At 41.4% G+C, this 16,617-nt stretch overlaps 1 protein-coding gene across 2 annotated transcripts in view; it reads left to right on the top strand.

The window, feature by feature from the left end:
* Positions 1–240: 240 nt before the first annotated feature.
* The window catches only part of LOC106823749 (protocadherin alpha-C2), a 190,143-nt gene continuing 173,766 nt past the window's right edge, over positions 241–16,617 (top strand). The window contains exon 1 of one of the 2 annotated variants that reach the window (XM_070518098.1): positions 241–5,279. In XM_070518098.1, coding sequence (XP_070374199.1) covers positions 2,886–5,279 — 2,394 coding nt within the window. In that variant the 5' untranslated portion in view covers positions 241–2,885. Of the gene's footprint in view, positions 5,280–12,506; positions 15,678–16,617 lie in introns of those variants that run through there. The other variant, XM_070518099.1, reaches the window with a different exon arrangement.

Genomic DNA, 16,617 nt, shown 5'->3' with positions numbered 1-16,617 from the left:
ATATAATGTTCACTGTGGGTTTTTGGCATTTTATTATGCTGAGGTTGTTTCCTTCTATTCTTAAAATTTTGAGTGTTTTTATCATGAAAGGGTGTTGAATTTTGTCAAATAATTTTTCTGAATCTATTGAAGATGATCATGTGTGTTTTTTCCCTTTATTTTGTTAATGCAGTGTATTACATTGATCGATTGATGTATGTTGCACCATCCTTGCATTCCAGGAACAAATCCCTTGCTCATGGTTTATAATCCTTTTAACATGTTGCTGAACTAAGTTTTCTAATATTTTTTGAGGGTTTTAGCATCAACATTCATAAGGAATATTGATCTGCAGTTTTCTTGTAGTGTCTTTGACTTTGGTATCAGGGTAGTGCTGGCCTCAAAGCATGAGTTAAAAGTATTCCCTTGTATTCAATTTTTTTTGGTAAAATTTTGAGAAATATTCATATTATTTCTTCTTTAAATGTTTGGTATAATTCACCAGTGAAGCCGTTGGGTCAAAGAATTTTCTTTATTGGGAAACTTTTAAAAATTACTGATTCAATCTCTTTACTAGTTATGTGTCTATTCAGATTCTATAGCTATTTTCTTTGTGGTTACTGTGGAGAGTATATTTAATATCTTAAAGTTATAACACTCTAATTTTAGTTTATACCAGCTTAACTTCAATAATATACAGACACTTTGCTTCTTTAACAGCTTTGTCTGATAAAATTTTTTTCAAGTCATTAAACTCCCATATTTTTCCCTTTAGGATAGTATTATGTAGCCTTCTATTTTCATGATCACTACCATGATAATGAAGTCCATGGTTAACCATCATTTTATGTTTCAAAGAAGTGTCATCTGATCATTGTAAATGACATTTTTCTAATATTGAGAACGTTTTCAAATTGAACAGCTTTTATCAAAAGGAAGACAGAGTACGAAACATTACAATCTGGTTTGTGGTTGAAATTATACTTGAAGATAATTGTAGTTCTTAGTATTAAAGCATGATAATTATATAATTTTTGGTTAAATATAGACATTTTTAAAGGTAAAATAAGCTAACTATAGAAAACAAAGTATATTTAATTCAATAGTCTTATTTTTGAAATATTTGAATGTCAGTGGATTGTGGTTAGCACTTATTCTATGTAGTCTTCATAGTAATAAAATGTATCACAAAGATATTTATAACATTAAAGTACCTACACGTTCAAATATTGACAGTATTGTCTAAGTCTACTGACACTTAGAAAAGTTCCAAGTTCTTTTTTTTTTATTGTGAGGAAGATTAGCCCTGAGCTAACATCTGTTGCCGATCTTCCTCTTTTTTTCTTCCCAAAGCCCAAGTACATAGTTGTATATCCTATTTGTAAGTCCTTCTAGTTCTTCTATGTGGGATGCTGCCACAGCATGGCTTGATGAGCAGTGTGTAGGTCCATGCCCAGGATCTAACCGGGGAACCTGGGCTGCTAAAGCAGAGCCTGAGAACTTAGCCACTATGCCACTGGGCTGCCCCCTCCAAGTTCTGAATTTGCTTAATTCTGAGAATAAGAAGATATTGATGTATCTTATATTGCTGTACCTTTTGTAATACAGTAATTACTGTACTGAACTACTATTAAAATTATAACTGGTTTTTAAAAAATAAAATAGCATCATGTTTTATCTATAGTTTAATTATCAAATAAACAATGATTTGCGCTTTCTAATTATGAAGACATAATAGATTAATCCTTATTTATATTAATGTCCTTAAATATCCATAGTACTTAAAGTTGAACTGTTAGGCCATTCTTTTAAAAATTACCTAGTGATAGTTTATTCAGACCACATTTCTTAGTCAAATTTTGGTGTTGCTATGGGGTTCTGATTGTGAATTGGGCTGAAGTTGAAGGAAAATTTTATTAACAGATTAGTCTCAAGTAGTTTCTTCTGAAAACCTAATCTTCACATTAGATTTACATTTGAAGTTTTAATTTAGGATTATTATAAAATTCTCAGATATGTGTACTTGATATTGATTCAATATTCATATTATTTTTATTGAAATATGACGATGTTTTATCTTAGCCAAAAAGTATGGCTGAAAATTTGATGCAGGAATAAAGATCCAGTGGTCACATTGAATTTGGAATAATGACTTTTGGGGGTTAAAGTTTTAAGTTCATCACTTCGATGTTACATAACAAGTGGAAATGCCCCAAATATCATTATTCTAAGATTTAAAGTATCAGAAAATGATGAAGTTGTTCATACAACATTGAATTTTAAATGTAGGAAATTTCTTAAAATTTCATATGTAAGTACATGGTAATGATATATTATGTCATTTAAAAAATAAATACCCAAATTATCCTAGAATAAGATGAACTTCAGTGGTCAAAGTGCCTTATTTTACAACTCCAGTATTCAGTGTCAAATATTTAGTAATAAAAACATATGAGCTGATAAATTGTTTTAAATACAAAGAGGTAAGGTTACTTATGCATATCTTGATTTTCCCAAAATCCAATTGTAATATCATTGTGAAAACTGCTAAAGGAAAAATACTGAACTAGATACTCTCAAGTGAGATTTGAAATGTCCCAGTCCTTGAAGAACATAAAATTGAAAATGATTGCATTGAGTAGATAGCAAATGAATGTAGAGACTATTTTGGAAATCAATGAACGGATCTAAAAACCACACCATTAGCCACATGATGTCGCTGTATACCACAAGTCTTGTCGATGGAAATGTACTGATCGCCGAAAACTAAAGGAGGAAGCTCCATTTTGTCACAACCCGAGAGAAGACAAAAACGGTAAGGAGATTAATTACTGAAAATATAGAATAAAAAAAGCATGCTTTTTGAAGTAAAGTGAGAGCGGTACGAAAGGTGTAGCGCTTTTGCGATGCTGTTTTCTAGGCGAGGAGGCAAGGGAGCCCGGCCCCTGCTGCTCTCACTTCTGCTCTTTGCTGCCTGGGAGGCTGGGAGCGGGCAGGTCCGTTACTCGGTCCCCGAGGAGGCCAAACACGGCACCTTCGTGGGCCGCATCGCGCAGGACCTGGGGCTGGAGCTGGCGGAGCTGGTGCCGCGCCTGTTCCGGGTGGCGTCCAAAGGCCGCGGGGACCTTCTGGAGGTAAATCTGCAGAATGGCATTTTGTTTGTGAATTCTCGGATCGATCGCGAGGAGCTGTGCGGACAGAGCCTGGAGTGCAGCATCCACCTGGAGGTGATCGTGGACCGGCCGCTGCAGGTTTTCCATGTGGAAGTGGAGGTGAAGGACATTAACGATAATCCACCGGTCTTCAGAGAGAGAGAACAAAGGTTATTTATTCCTGAATCTAGACTGCTGGATTCACGCTTCCCGATAGAGGGCGCTGCTGATGCAGACATTGGTACCAACGCTCTTCTAACGTACACCCTCAGCCCCAGTGATTATTTCTCTTTGGATGTACAGGCAAGTGATGAACTGAGTAAGTCACTTTCGCTTGAATTGAGGAAATCTTTGGACAGGGAAGAAACACCAGAACTTCATTTATTATTGACAGCTACTGACGGGGGCAAACCAGAGCTGGCAAGTACAGTTAAACTGTTGATCACGGTGCTCGACGTTAATGATAACGCCCCATTGTTTGCTCAGGCCGTGTACAGAGTCCACTTATTAGAGACTACGGCAAATGGAACATTAGTGACCACATTAAACGCCTCTGACGCTGACGAAGGTGTAAATGGGGAAATTGTGTTTTCCTTTGGCAATGATGTTCCTCTCAACATTCAAAAACACTTCAAAATTGATCTCAGTTCAGGAGAAATTAGGCTAACTGGCAGACTGGATTATGAAGAAGCAAAATCCTACGAAATTCAGGTAAAAGCAGTTGATAAAGGAAGTCCTCCAATATCAAATCACTGCAAGGTTTTAGTGAAAGTGCTGGATGTAAATGATAATGCTCCAGAATTGGTGGTCACGTCCCTGTCGTTGCCGGTCAGGGAGGACGCTCCACTCAGCACGGTCATAGCCTTCATCTCCGTGTCCGACCGTGACTCCGGTGTCAACGGCCAGGTGACCTGCACCCTGACGCCTCATGTCCCCTTCAAGCTGGTGTCCACTTTCAAGAATTACTATTCGCTGGTGCTGGACAGCGCCTTGGACCGCGAGAGCATGGAGAACTATGAGGTGGTGGTGACAGCGCGGGACGGGGGCTCGCCTTCACTGTCGGCCACGGCCAGCTTGTCCGTGGAGGTGGCCGATGTGAACGACAACGCACCGGCGTTCGCGCAGCCCGAGTACACGGTGTTCGTGAAGGAGAACAACCCGCCGGGCAGCCACATCTTCACGGTGTCTGCGTGGGACGCGGACGCGCAGGAGAACGCGCGGGTGTCCTACTCGCTGGTGGAGCGGCGCGTGGGCGAGCGTGCGCTGTCGAGCTACGTGTCGGTGCACGCGGAGAGCGGCAAGGTGTACGCGCTGCAGCCGCTGGACCACGAGGAGCTGGAGCTGCTGCAGTTCCAGGTGAGCGCGCGCGACGCGGGCGTGCCGCCTCTGGGCAGCAACGTGACGCTGCAGGTGTTCGTGCTGGACGAGAACGACAACGCGCCCGCGCTGCTGCCGCCTGGGGCGGGCGGCGGGGCCGGCGCGGTGAGCGAGCTGGTGTCGCGGTCGGTGGGCGCGGGCCACGTGGTGGCGAAGGTGCGCGCGGTGGACGCGGACTCTGGCTACAACGCGTGGCTGTCTTTCGAGCTGCAGCCGGCGGCGGGTGGTGGGCGCAGCCCGTTCCGCGTAGGGTTGTACACGGGCGAGATCAGCACGACTCGCGCCCTGGACGAGGCGGATGCGCCGCGCCAGCGCCTGCTGGTGCTGGTGAAGGACCACGGCGAGCCTGCGCTGACGGCCACGGCCACTGTGCTACTGTCATTAGTGGAGAGCGGCCAGGCGCCAAAGGCCTCGTCGTGGGCGCCGGTGGGCGCCGCGAGCGCAGAGACGGCGCTGGTGGATGTCAACGTGTACCTGATCATCGCCATCTGCGCGGTGTCCAGCCTGTTGGTGCTCACGCTGCTGCTGTACACGGCGCTGCGGTGCTCGGCACTGCCCACCGAGGGCGTGTTCGGGCCGGGGAAGCCCACGTTGGTGTGCTCCAGCGCGGTGGGGAGCTGGTCGTACTCGCAGCAGAGGAGGCAGAAGGTGTGCTCTGGGGAGGGGCCACCCAAGACCGACCTCATGGCCTTCAGTCCCTGTCTTCCTCCCGGTCCGAACACACTGCAAGAGAATGAACATCCAGAAACAAATTTGGACCTTTCCGGTAATGTAAGTCTAAATTTCAAGCTTTGGCTCTATTTTTTAAAAAAATTTAACTTATCTAACCATCTTTTCAAATATCAGTTTTAAAAAGGTATTCAAAGTGTTCACTAAAATTGAAATAAATCTTACCATTTAATGTAGATATTTATTTATTACTTGCAGCTGTGCCTTGAATGGAACTTAGAAACAAACAAAAAATCAAATAGGACGAATTGTCATATTCTTTGACTGAAATAGTAGGATACTGTCAAAAAAATACTGAAATACTAAGTAGTCTTGATCATATTTAACACACGATCTCAGCGTAGCCAAACACAGTGACATTTTCAGGTTTATTTATTACCTTTTATCTCGTAGTGAAATGTCATGCCCTGGACAAATAATTATCGGGAAAGTTACAGAAACCATCTGCCTTCCCTTGAAGTTTTAAGTTTAAAAATGGGTAATAAAAAAAATCATCTTAAGCAAATGTAATTTAAAATATATTTATTGGATGATATTTTATTTTCCAAGTTAAAACATACAACCATTACTTCATTGTCATTATGGACAATTCCCTGATGCCAGTGACATGAGTTCTTCTGGGTCTAGAAGGCTTAATGTGGGATAATTTGCTATTTAGAGGATAAGCTTAGGAATACTTAGTGAACACCATCCATTTACTCACCAATGTTCTAAACCCTTTATTTTTCCTTCTCTCGACCTTTTCGATAACTTTGTGAAGTGGATACTTCAGTCTCACTTTACAGATGGAGGTGCTGAGGCTCAGAAAAACTAAGTTCAGTATTTTACTAAGTTTTCTCCAAACTACCCAAGGATATCCTAAACTTGCTTGTCCTAATGCTATATGCATTTGATAAAATATTTAAGGTAGCTTACAATGGAAGAAATTTGCAAGAGCAAATTTTTAAAAATCTGTTTAAAAGACAAAGTAAAATCAAGAAAAGGATGGGAGTAATTTATCCAAAAATTAAACATAGGCTGAATGCAAATCCTAATGCCTTCCTGGGAGTGAATACAGAAATATGAAAAATAACAATAAAAGGAAATTCTCTATATCAATTCTTCAGGAGAGAAAAAACTTTCATCTTGTTGTAAATTCCAGGAAGAGTTGGTTACTGATCATTATGTAAGGGTTTAGCAATAAACTGGACAGTATGTTTGATAGCAGTTTTGCAAAACCAGCTGAAACATATTTGGTATAGGTATAGGTATTTGGTATTTGGTATTTACTAGTCATTCACTCAAGAGTGTAATGTTAATTTTTTTTTTAAAGATTGGCACCTAACAACTGTTGCCAATCTGTTTTTTTTTTTTTTTGCTTTTCTGCTTTTTCTCCCCAAATCCCCCCAGTAAGTAGTTGTATATCTTAGTTGTGGGTCCTTCTAGTTGTGGCATGTGGGACGCCGCCTCAACGTGGCCTGACAAGTGACGCCATGTCCGCGCCCAGGATCCGAACCAGCCAAAGCCCGGACGCTGAAGCGGAGCACGCACGCGCACTTAACCACTCGGCCACGGGGTCGGCCCTGTAATATTACATTTTATTTCCTATGTTTATCTCTGAAGTTACACAAGTATTAAATGAATATATTTTTGTTTGCAAACATTCAAATAAACATAAGAAGTCCCATGAAAGTCCCCTTGTGAGAACATTCTGTAAGAAATTAGTACAATTTGGTAGTTAAGTTTCCAGAGATTTGAGTTGATACAGAACTGTTGCTTAGAACATTGTAAGAAATAGGCTGTAAGCATGTTTCTGTAACTTTTCAAATATTAATTATCATAACCAGTTTCTTGGAAAAAAACAGCAAAAAAAAAAACTTAGAGTCAGGTTGCCAAGAAAAGTTCCCTGTTCCTTTAAATATGAGATAAACTTTGCAGGATTATAAAATAGGGAAAGATAGATTAGAAAGTCACAAAATAATTTCTCTTCCCCAATTCACATTACTGTGTCCCCATAGCTACATTTGCTAATAATAGTGATGTCCAGGCTTAGAATTTCCTCTAGAGACATTCAATATTTACTTATGGATCTATTTCACCAGCACATATGGAGCGCCTACTACATACTAAGCCCTGCTGTAGAACCAGGGGCACATCAACAGTGAAACAAGACAGGCAAGGGGACCACATTCTAACCTATTTAAAATAACAGTTGAGTTATGAAAAGAGTTGGATATGGTGTAATATTACTTTTTCGGTTTTCTTTGTCCGACCAATGTGTCTACAAGGAAAATCTCATTCTATTCATGACTCTTTAAAAATAGGTAATAAAATGCTGACTGTTTTTAGCAAGTTTTCTGGAAACAAAGTAAATGAAAGCTTTCCCTCTTTATGTGAATAGTACTCAGAAAACTGTATAATTCTCATTGCCTCAGCTAAAGAAAAATATAATCAAGTAGGTGAGAAAAAGCCCTAGAATGAGGAATTAAAATGATCCAATAATTGGGAGGGATAGGGGAAACCATGTGTTTTTTTTTTTTTCCCTGAAGATTGGCACCTGAGCTAACAATTGTTGCCAATCTTTTTTTTTCTGCTTTATCTCCCCCAAATTCCTCCCGCCCCACATAGTTGTATGTCTTAGTTGCAGGTCCTTCTAGTTGTTGCATGTGGGACGCCGTCTCAACGTGGCCTGAGGAGCAGTGCCATGTCCACGTTCAGGATCCGAACCAGGGAAACCCTGGGCCAGCGAAGCGCAGTATGTGAACTTAACCACTCGGTTACGGGCCGGCCCCCCATTTTTTTTTTTTGGAAACTATGTTTTGAGGCCAAACTGAAAATCATAAACATTATGGGAAAGGTAAACATATATTTTCTTCTATCAAACCAGAAAAACTTGAGTTAGAGGCTAGCATTTGAAGCTAGAATGGCACAATCTGTTTCTTCAAGAATTTGTACAGGTTGAAAAAGCAATTATCTCACAGAACTTCACTGAGAGGTTAACAATAGGATTGTCAATGGAACTGAGCATCATTTGGTGAATACCCAATAGCCTTTTAAATTTTGCCTGAAGACATTCAGGCATACCTTCACACAACTTCATCACTGTCAAAAACAAAATTTTAAATTGATGCATTATGGATCTAAGGACAATCTAGCAAGTCTCTCTGTATTATGATTATTGTTGTAAAGGTTAAAAGCTCTCTGGGTTAGTGAAGGTATTAACTTGGAGGTGAATATCAAATATTAGCTAATGACTGCTAAACCAAAAGAAGTGGGTTTAGGACTACAGAGTTTGAAAAATGATTTTTTTTAATGGAAAAGTACTTCTGGAATGGATGAAAGGATGATTGTGTAGGGGTATTTTTACTTAGTATTTATTTTAATATAAATATGAATGGATTTCCCATTAGTAGATAATATTCTTGTCACATTCAGAATCTTTGTGTAGTTAACACAACTTTCAATAGTTTTGTCTTTCTTTATAAGATTTCTTCCAGGTAATGTATTGTATTACTTCCTCTCTTCTTTAAAAAGATGAACCAGTTCCTTTATTTTCCTACTTTTCCACCTATTCTTTCCTACAATTAATATGTTATTCATTGAATATTTTAGTATTAATAAAAGCATAGAATAATATAGATTTACAACAAAATTTCTTCTTTGGTACTTATCTCATAGTATGTTTACAGCTCAAATTAGTCATTCATTTAGAAAATTTATTGGCTTAAAAATGGTCATATCCTCAAAAGTTGAAGTTGTATATGCTGAAATCCTTTTACCAGATTATAATTATTGTTATGCAATTGCATTAATTTTGGTTAATATTAATTATCCATTAAAGTTACCAGCTTCACACCTTTGTTTTCTATCTGAAAAAACTAGGCAAAGGTCATCATGCTGTACATGCTGAGAATAACAGGTTTATTCTCATTTTTTGTGGAGGCTCCAATTTTCAAACACTCCAATGGAAACAAAAACTATCATTGCTTTCAGTAAAATCTTGGTAAAACGTACATGATTATCTTTCGATTATTCAGTTTGAGGAATTAGTTTTGGTTTCATGACTATGATTTTAGGAATTGTAACTTTATTTTCAAGTTACCTGGGTACGATGATACCAATATAATTTCATTTGTAAGGAAATATTATTTTTACATCACCTAAAATACAAGGGAGAACACTTGAGAAGACTATTTCTTGATAAGTCTTTCTTTTTCAGAAAACTTTCTAAGATTAGAATTGTAATTATAGTTTCTGGTCTAACAATAAGTAATTAGAAAAGTAAGGTATCACTTGAGGCACTTTGTAGACTTGTGGTCAGTCAAGAATTCAAATAGGTGAGATGAGAAACAGTTGTTTACTTTGCTAGCCACTGTCAATATTTCTGTTCTCCTCCTTCTGGGAACACTGGAGGGTTTCACTCCTCTGTTACCTTGAGGTGTGATTTTCTTTGACCAATGAAATGTGGATGATGTGTGTCATGTCCAAGCAGAAGTATGTAACTGCCAGTGCAAGACTCTCTTCTGCTGTCTTTTCCTGTTGCAGCAATTATGGAAGCACAGGTTGATGCTGAGATGCCTTAAGATCAAAGCAGTCTGGGCTGCTGAGCCAACATACGGAAAAAAGCTGTCCTAGGCAGTATCCTTTAACCACAGAGGATTTTGGAGGAGCCAGCAATAAAATTGTGTTTATTTTAGAGGGAAAACTGAAATAGTGAATGCATATCAACATATTCATCGGAGTTCCACTACCAATAAGCTAATGTGAACAGAATAAATTTTAAGAGGAGAGCATTACAAAAAATAGTAATACAACTGATAGGAGAACTTTGTTATTGATTTTTTCACTAAAGCATCTGACAATTAAGCAGATTAGATAACTTGGATTCCAAAGAAAGAATTATTGTGTTTTGATTTCTTTTTCTTATATATAAAAGGTAGGAGAAGAAAAATATAGAACTGAATTTAAAATGTTTTAGGCACCTCTTCTTTTTTTCTTGCCTAGCCTCCATTCCTTCTTCTTGTCTTTTTTTTCCTTCTGGGGCTTTGTTGTAGTTTTGTAAAAGTCTGGGATGAAAATTTTGCAAGAATGAAGGCTAAGACATGTAAACCTTAAGGAACTGACTGTTTGCTTTGATAAGTGCAAAGGGTGCATTTTAGCACTGGATGCTATGTTAGTTTTATAGGTCTGCTGCAACAAATTACCGCAAACTTAAAACAATAGAAATTTATGCTCTCACGGTTCTAGAGGCCAGAAGTCCAACATCAAGGTGTCGGCACTGCCACATTCCCTCTGAAGACTCAGGGGAGCATTCTTCTTTGCCTCTTCCAGTTTCTGGTGGCTCCTGACATGCCATGGCTTGTGGCAACATAACTCCAATTTCTCCCTCAGTCATCACATTTCCTTCTTTCCTATGTCTCTATGTATCTTCTCTTTTTCTGTCTCTCATAAGGACACCTGTCATTGGATTTATGGCTCACCCTAAACTAGGATGATGTTAGGTTTAGGGTTACCTTAATTATATCTGTAAAGACCTTAATTTCAAAGAAAGGCTGAGGTTCTCAGCAGATATATCTTCTGGGGCTACTATTCAACCCACTATAGATACGAAGAGATGTCAAGCTGGGAAGTATTTGTTGAGCATGGCATCTCAGTCTCCTTTCCCCACTGAGTGAAATGTGCTTGGATTTCTGGTGATGGCACTCTATCTCTCTGAGAGAGGGAGAGAGATAGTCTAGGTCCTCAGAAACCCTGAAAAACAGCAGAATATGCCTCATATCCCTGGACATGTCATTCTGAAAATCCAGCAAAATGTCCTTTTTGGATTGCAAAATTAGAGCTAATATCTGGATTCTAGGTATAATTTCTTAATACATAAACAGTAGCCAATCTGTTGGCCACTGATTATATAGAAATTATGCAGTATTACAAACATGTAGTTGCACTGCAACTATGTAAAGATATAATGGCCAGTCTGTAGCTATGTGCAATCAGTTTAAGCTTCAGGAGAATTTGGGTACATAAGGCCTTGCACTGGTGTTCACAGGAACCAACCTCCTCATTTCCGTTCACGTAATTTAGTCATGGCTGATTTCATCTCCTGGCTTCAAGAATGAATAAGCAATCTATGTCTGGCCAATGTGAGAACCATCACAACTATCGACTAAAGGAAAGATACATTATCTAAACTTGGTCAAACGAAGTGATATTCTAGGGTTTTTGCTGGGCTTTTTAGGAAAAGGACACCTTCTTTCTGGTGAGAGTTGCTAAATGTAGCCTAAAAGCTACTTTGGCTATTGTACCATCACATGGGAAAAACCTATCTGAGAAGAAGGTCAGCAAAGGAAAAAAAATCATAAATGTGGCACTATTTTCCTTATGACATTATCGAAGTGTGTATACCCAGATCTGCCTGAAATTGGTAAATAATTATCCATTTCCATGTATGAGACAATAAATAATGCTCTGCTTTTTTGCTTAAGTGGGTTTACTTGGGGTTCATTGTTAGAGTCTTATTAATATAAATATACACTTCCACAGATGGTATGAATAAGTATCTTAAGTTTTGGGCTCAAGGGAGAAATTAGTGTTGGTTTTCAGTACTAGGAAAAGCTAGTTTTTCTTTAGCAAGGATTTTGCTTTTCTTTTATGGACACTGTAAATCTTGCAATTAATTTTGTTTTTCTCTTTGCTGAAAACAAAATTTGTGACCTCATTAGAGTAACTGAAAATGACTATTATGTATTTCAAACACTGACCCACCCCTCAATTCATTTCGTGTCATCCCTATGGTATTTTTATCCTATTTTCATATTGTTTGTGTGTGAAGTGGCCAGCTAGGAACTAACAGAACAAGATATTCTCAAATAATTAACAGGAAAAAAGAGATCGATTATTTTGTTCCTGCCTAAAAATCCATATGTAGTAGAAAAGGAAATATGTAGTGGAAAAGGAAATATTCCTCAATTAAGAATACATTATCCATCCTACAACTAGAAGGACCTGCAGCTAAGATATACAACTATGTACAGGGGGGATTGGGGAGATAAAGCAGGAAAAAAAAAGAATACATTATCCAAATGAGGAACAAATAAGTTACTAGGTTCCAAACATCTGCAAATGGTTCAGAAAAGAAAATTAAATCACAACAAATCAACAATGGAATATATAAATATATTTTCATTTGGCTAAAATACCCTTTGATTCCTGTGTGCTTTGTTTGAAGAAATGGTAAAAAAAAAAAAAAAGGTAATATATCCAAAAGAATTGAAAGCAAGGTCTCAAAGAGATATTTCCACACCCGTGTTCATAGCAGCACGATTCACAATAGCCGAGAGGTGGAAGCAACCCAAATGTCCGTGGACAGATGGGTGAATAGATAAATAACATGTGGTATATACATCGAATATTTTTCAACCTTAAAAAGGAAGGAAATCCAGTCACATGCTACAACATGGTTGAACTTTGAGGACATTATGCTAAGTGAAATAAACCAATCACAGACAAATACTGTATGATTCCAGTTACATGAGTTATCTAACGTAGTCAAATTCATAGAAACGGAAAGTGGCATGGTGGTTAGGGGGTGTAGTGTGATGGTGGAAAAGGGGAATTGCCTAATGAGTACAGAGTTTCAGATTTGCAGGATGAAAAGTTCTGGAGATCTGTTTCACAACAATGTGAGTATACTTAACACTACTAAACTGTAAACTTATAAATGATTGAGGTGGTAAATTTTATGTTTTTTAATACAATAAAAAGGGGAAATGATATATTTCAGAGTTTAACATAGGTGTTTTTCCAAGATGAAAGTTATCAGTAAATTTAGACCAGACAATTGCGCTAGTTTTAAATCTACAGGATAAACAGTAGAGCTTACATTTTGGCCACTTGATGTCGCTGTCTACCACAGAGTATTCTCGAGGAAGAAAAATACCCAGATCCCCATTGTCACTCCGTAGAAGCAGAACAATAAGAGAAGCAGGAGGACTTGAGCAGGGACTAGAGGACAATATTTAAAATTTTGCAAACCATGATTTTCTAATTTGCTCAACTCCCTGAGAATTGGTAATGGTGTCTTCTATAAGAAGGGGCCGGGAGGTCAGGCGCCTGCTGCTCTCGCTTCTGCTCCTCGCAGCTTGGGAGGTGGGGAGCGGGCAGGTCCACTACTCGGTCCCGGAGGAGGCCAAACACGGCACCTTCGTGGGCCGCATCGCGCAGGACCTGGGGCTGGAGCTGGCGGAGCTGGTGCCGCGCCTGTTCCGGGTGGCGTCCAAAGGCCGCGGGGACCTTCTGGAGGTAAATCTGCAGAATGGCATTCTGTTTGTGAATTCTCGGATCGACCGCGAGGAGCTGTGCGGGCGGAGCTTGGAGTGCAGCATCCACCTGGAGGTGATCGTGGACCGGCCGCTGCAGGTTTTCCATGTGGAAGTGGAGGTGAGGGACATTAACGACAATCCGCCGATATTTCCAATGGCAGTAAAGACTATCCTGTTTCCCGAATCGAGGCTGCTTGACTCGCGGTTTCCTCTAGAAGGAGCATCTGATGCAGATATCGGAGTAAACGGTCTTCTCTCCTACAAGCTCAGCTCCAGCGAGTTTTTCTTTCTAGATATACAGACAAACGATGAACCAAGCCAGTCTTTGTCTCTTGTACTGAGAAAGTCTCTGGACAGAGAGGAAACTGCCGAGTTTAATTTGTTACTGGTGGCTACTGATGGGGGCAAACCTGAGCTCACGGGCACCGTTCAATTGCTAATTAAGGTATTAGATGTGAATGACAACGAACCTACTTTTGACCAATCAGTTTACAAAGTACAATTGTTAGAGAACACCGCAAACGGAACGTTAGTGGTTAAACTAAATTCTTCTGATGCAGATGAAGGATCAAACAGCGAGATTGTGTATTCATTTAGTAGTGACGTGCCCTCCACTATAACGACGAAGTTCAGAATAGATCCTACCTCAGGGGAAATCAGAACTAAGGGACAATTAGATTTTGAAGAAATGAAATCCTACGAGATTCAAGTCGTTGCTTATGACAATGGAACTCCATCAATGTCTGGGCACTGTAAAATTTCGGTAAAACTTGTGGATGTCAATGATAATACACCAGAAGTCTCAATAACGTCTCTTTCACTTCCCATCCGAGAGGACGCTCCGCTGGGCACCGCCATCGCCCTCATCATGGTGTCTGACCGCGACTCTGGTGCCAACGGACAGGTGACCTGCACCCTGACTCCCCACGCCCCCTTCAAGCTGGTGTCCACTTTCAAGAATTATTATTCTCTGGTGCTGGACAGCGCCTTGGACCGCGAGAGCGTGGCGAACTATGAGGTGGTGGTGACAGCGCGAGACAAGGGCTCGCCTTCACTGTCGGCCACAGCCAGGGTGTCCGCGGAGGTGGCCGACGTGAACGACAACGCACCAACTTTCGCGCAGCGCGAGTACACGGTGTTCGTGAAGGAGAATAACCCGCCGGGAAGCCACATCTTCACGGTGTCTGCGTGGGACGCGGACGCGCAGGAGAACGCGCGGGTGTCCTACTCGCTGGTGGAGCGGCGCGTGGGCGAGCGTGCGCTGTCGAGCTACGTGTCGGTGCACGCGGAGAGCGGCAAGGTGTACGCGCTGCAGCCGCTGGACCACGAGGAGCTGGAGCTGCTGCAGTTCCAGGTGAGCGCGCGCGACGCGGGCGTGCAGCCTCTGGGCAGCAACGTGACGCTGCAGGTGTTCGTGCTGGACGAGAACGACAACGCGCCCGCGCTGCTGCCGCCTGGGGCGGGCGGCGGGGCCGGCGCGGTGAGCGAGCTGGTGTCGCGGTCGGTGGGCGCGGGCCACGTGGTGGCGAAGGTGCGCGCGGTGGACGCGGACTCTGGCTACAACGCGTGGCTGTCTTTCGAGCTGCAGCCGGCGGCGGGTGGCGGGCGCAGCCCGTTCCGCGTGGGGCTGTACACGGGCGAGATCAGCACGACTCGCGCCCTGGACGAGGCGGACGCGCCGCGCCAGCGTCTCCTGGTGCTGGTGAAGGACCACGGCGAGCCGGCGCTGACGGCCACAGCCACCGTGCTGCTATCGCTGGTGGAGAGCGGCCAGGCGCCAAAGGCCTCGTCGCGTGCGTCGGTAGGCGCTGCTGGAACCGAGGCGGCTCTTGTGGATGTCAACGTGTACCTGATCATCGCTATCTGCGCGGTGTCCAGCCTGTTGGTGCTGACGCTGCTGCTGTACACGGCGCTGCGGTGCTCAGCGCCGCCCACCGAGGGCGCGTGCGGGCCGGGGAAGCCCAGGCTGGTGTGCTCCAGCGCGGTGGGGAGCTGGTCTTACTCGCAGCAGCGTCATCAAAGGGTGTGTTCTGGGGAGGGGCCACCCAAGACAGACCTCATGGCCTTCAGTCCCAGCCTACCTCAAGGTCCAGGCTCCGTAGAAGAAAGACAACACTTCTCAGAATCAGAACAGTTAGGAAAGGTGAGTGTTTTAATGTTTTCCTGTCAATTCTATAATTGTTCTATTTCCTTTATTCTTTATGATTCTATCAATTATTTTGATTCTTAGCTCTGCCTTTATTTTATGTCGTTATCCTGTTGTGCAGTATATTGTATGAATTAGAGATCAGCTTCTTGCATTGAGAAGAATTTACTCAGATGGTTTTCTTATTTTTACATTTTGGCTTTTCCATAATTAAATCTCTCCATGAATAATAGGACCTTGAAGGGCTGAAAAACACTTAAGCAAAATCTGAAAACTTAACATTAGCTGTAAATATTTTTAGTCAAATTTTTAAAAATCACAGTTGGAAGAAAATTAAAGAGTATGATTATGTAATACATATTTCCAATGTACACCATCCATCCATTCTGTCAGAATATGTTGGACTAAGACTATGTTGTATATCTGGACATTTCCTAAAGTTTTTTTCTTTCTTGTGAGGAAGATTGGCCCTGAGCTAATATCTGTTGCCAATCTTCCTCTTTTTGCTTGAGGAAGATTGTCCCTGAGCGAACATCTGTGCCAGTCATCCTCTATGTTTGTATGTGGGGCGCTGCCGCAGCATGGCTTAATGAGCGGTGTGTAGTCTGCACTCGGGGTCTTAACCCACAAACCCCTGGCCACTGAAGCTGAGCAGGCGAACTTAACCACTACACCACCAGGCTGCCCCCCCCCCCAAGCTATTTTATTTTGAGCAAGAATTCATTTGTGTTTATCTGTTTATGCAACAGTTAATAGGTTAGTTTTTCTTTTCCTTATATCTGAAAGCAGCCTGAATGCATCTTTTAATGCCAGAACTTCCAAAAGTATCTATCATAGGTCATTACAACACATGACATCAGTTAGGAATCGTTGCTAATCCTAGATTTGTCTTTCAGTAGTAAAATAACCTGTTATTTGGATAAAGATTTCACTCTTT

The sequence above is a fragment of the Equus asinus genome, chromosome 9 (assembly GCF_041296235.1).
Source record: "Equus asinus isolate D_3611 breed Donkey chromosome 9, EquAss-T2T_v2, whole genome shotgun sequence".
In the NCBI taxonomy this organism is placed as follows: Eukaryota; Metazoa; Chordata; class Mammalia; order Perissodactyla; family Equidae; genus Equus; species Equus asinus.
The sequence above is the reverse complement of the archived record's forward strand: the minus strand, read 5'-3'. Positions and strand labels throughout refer to the sequence as shown.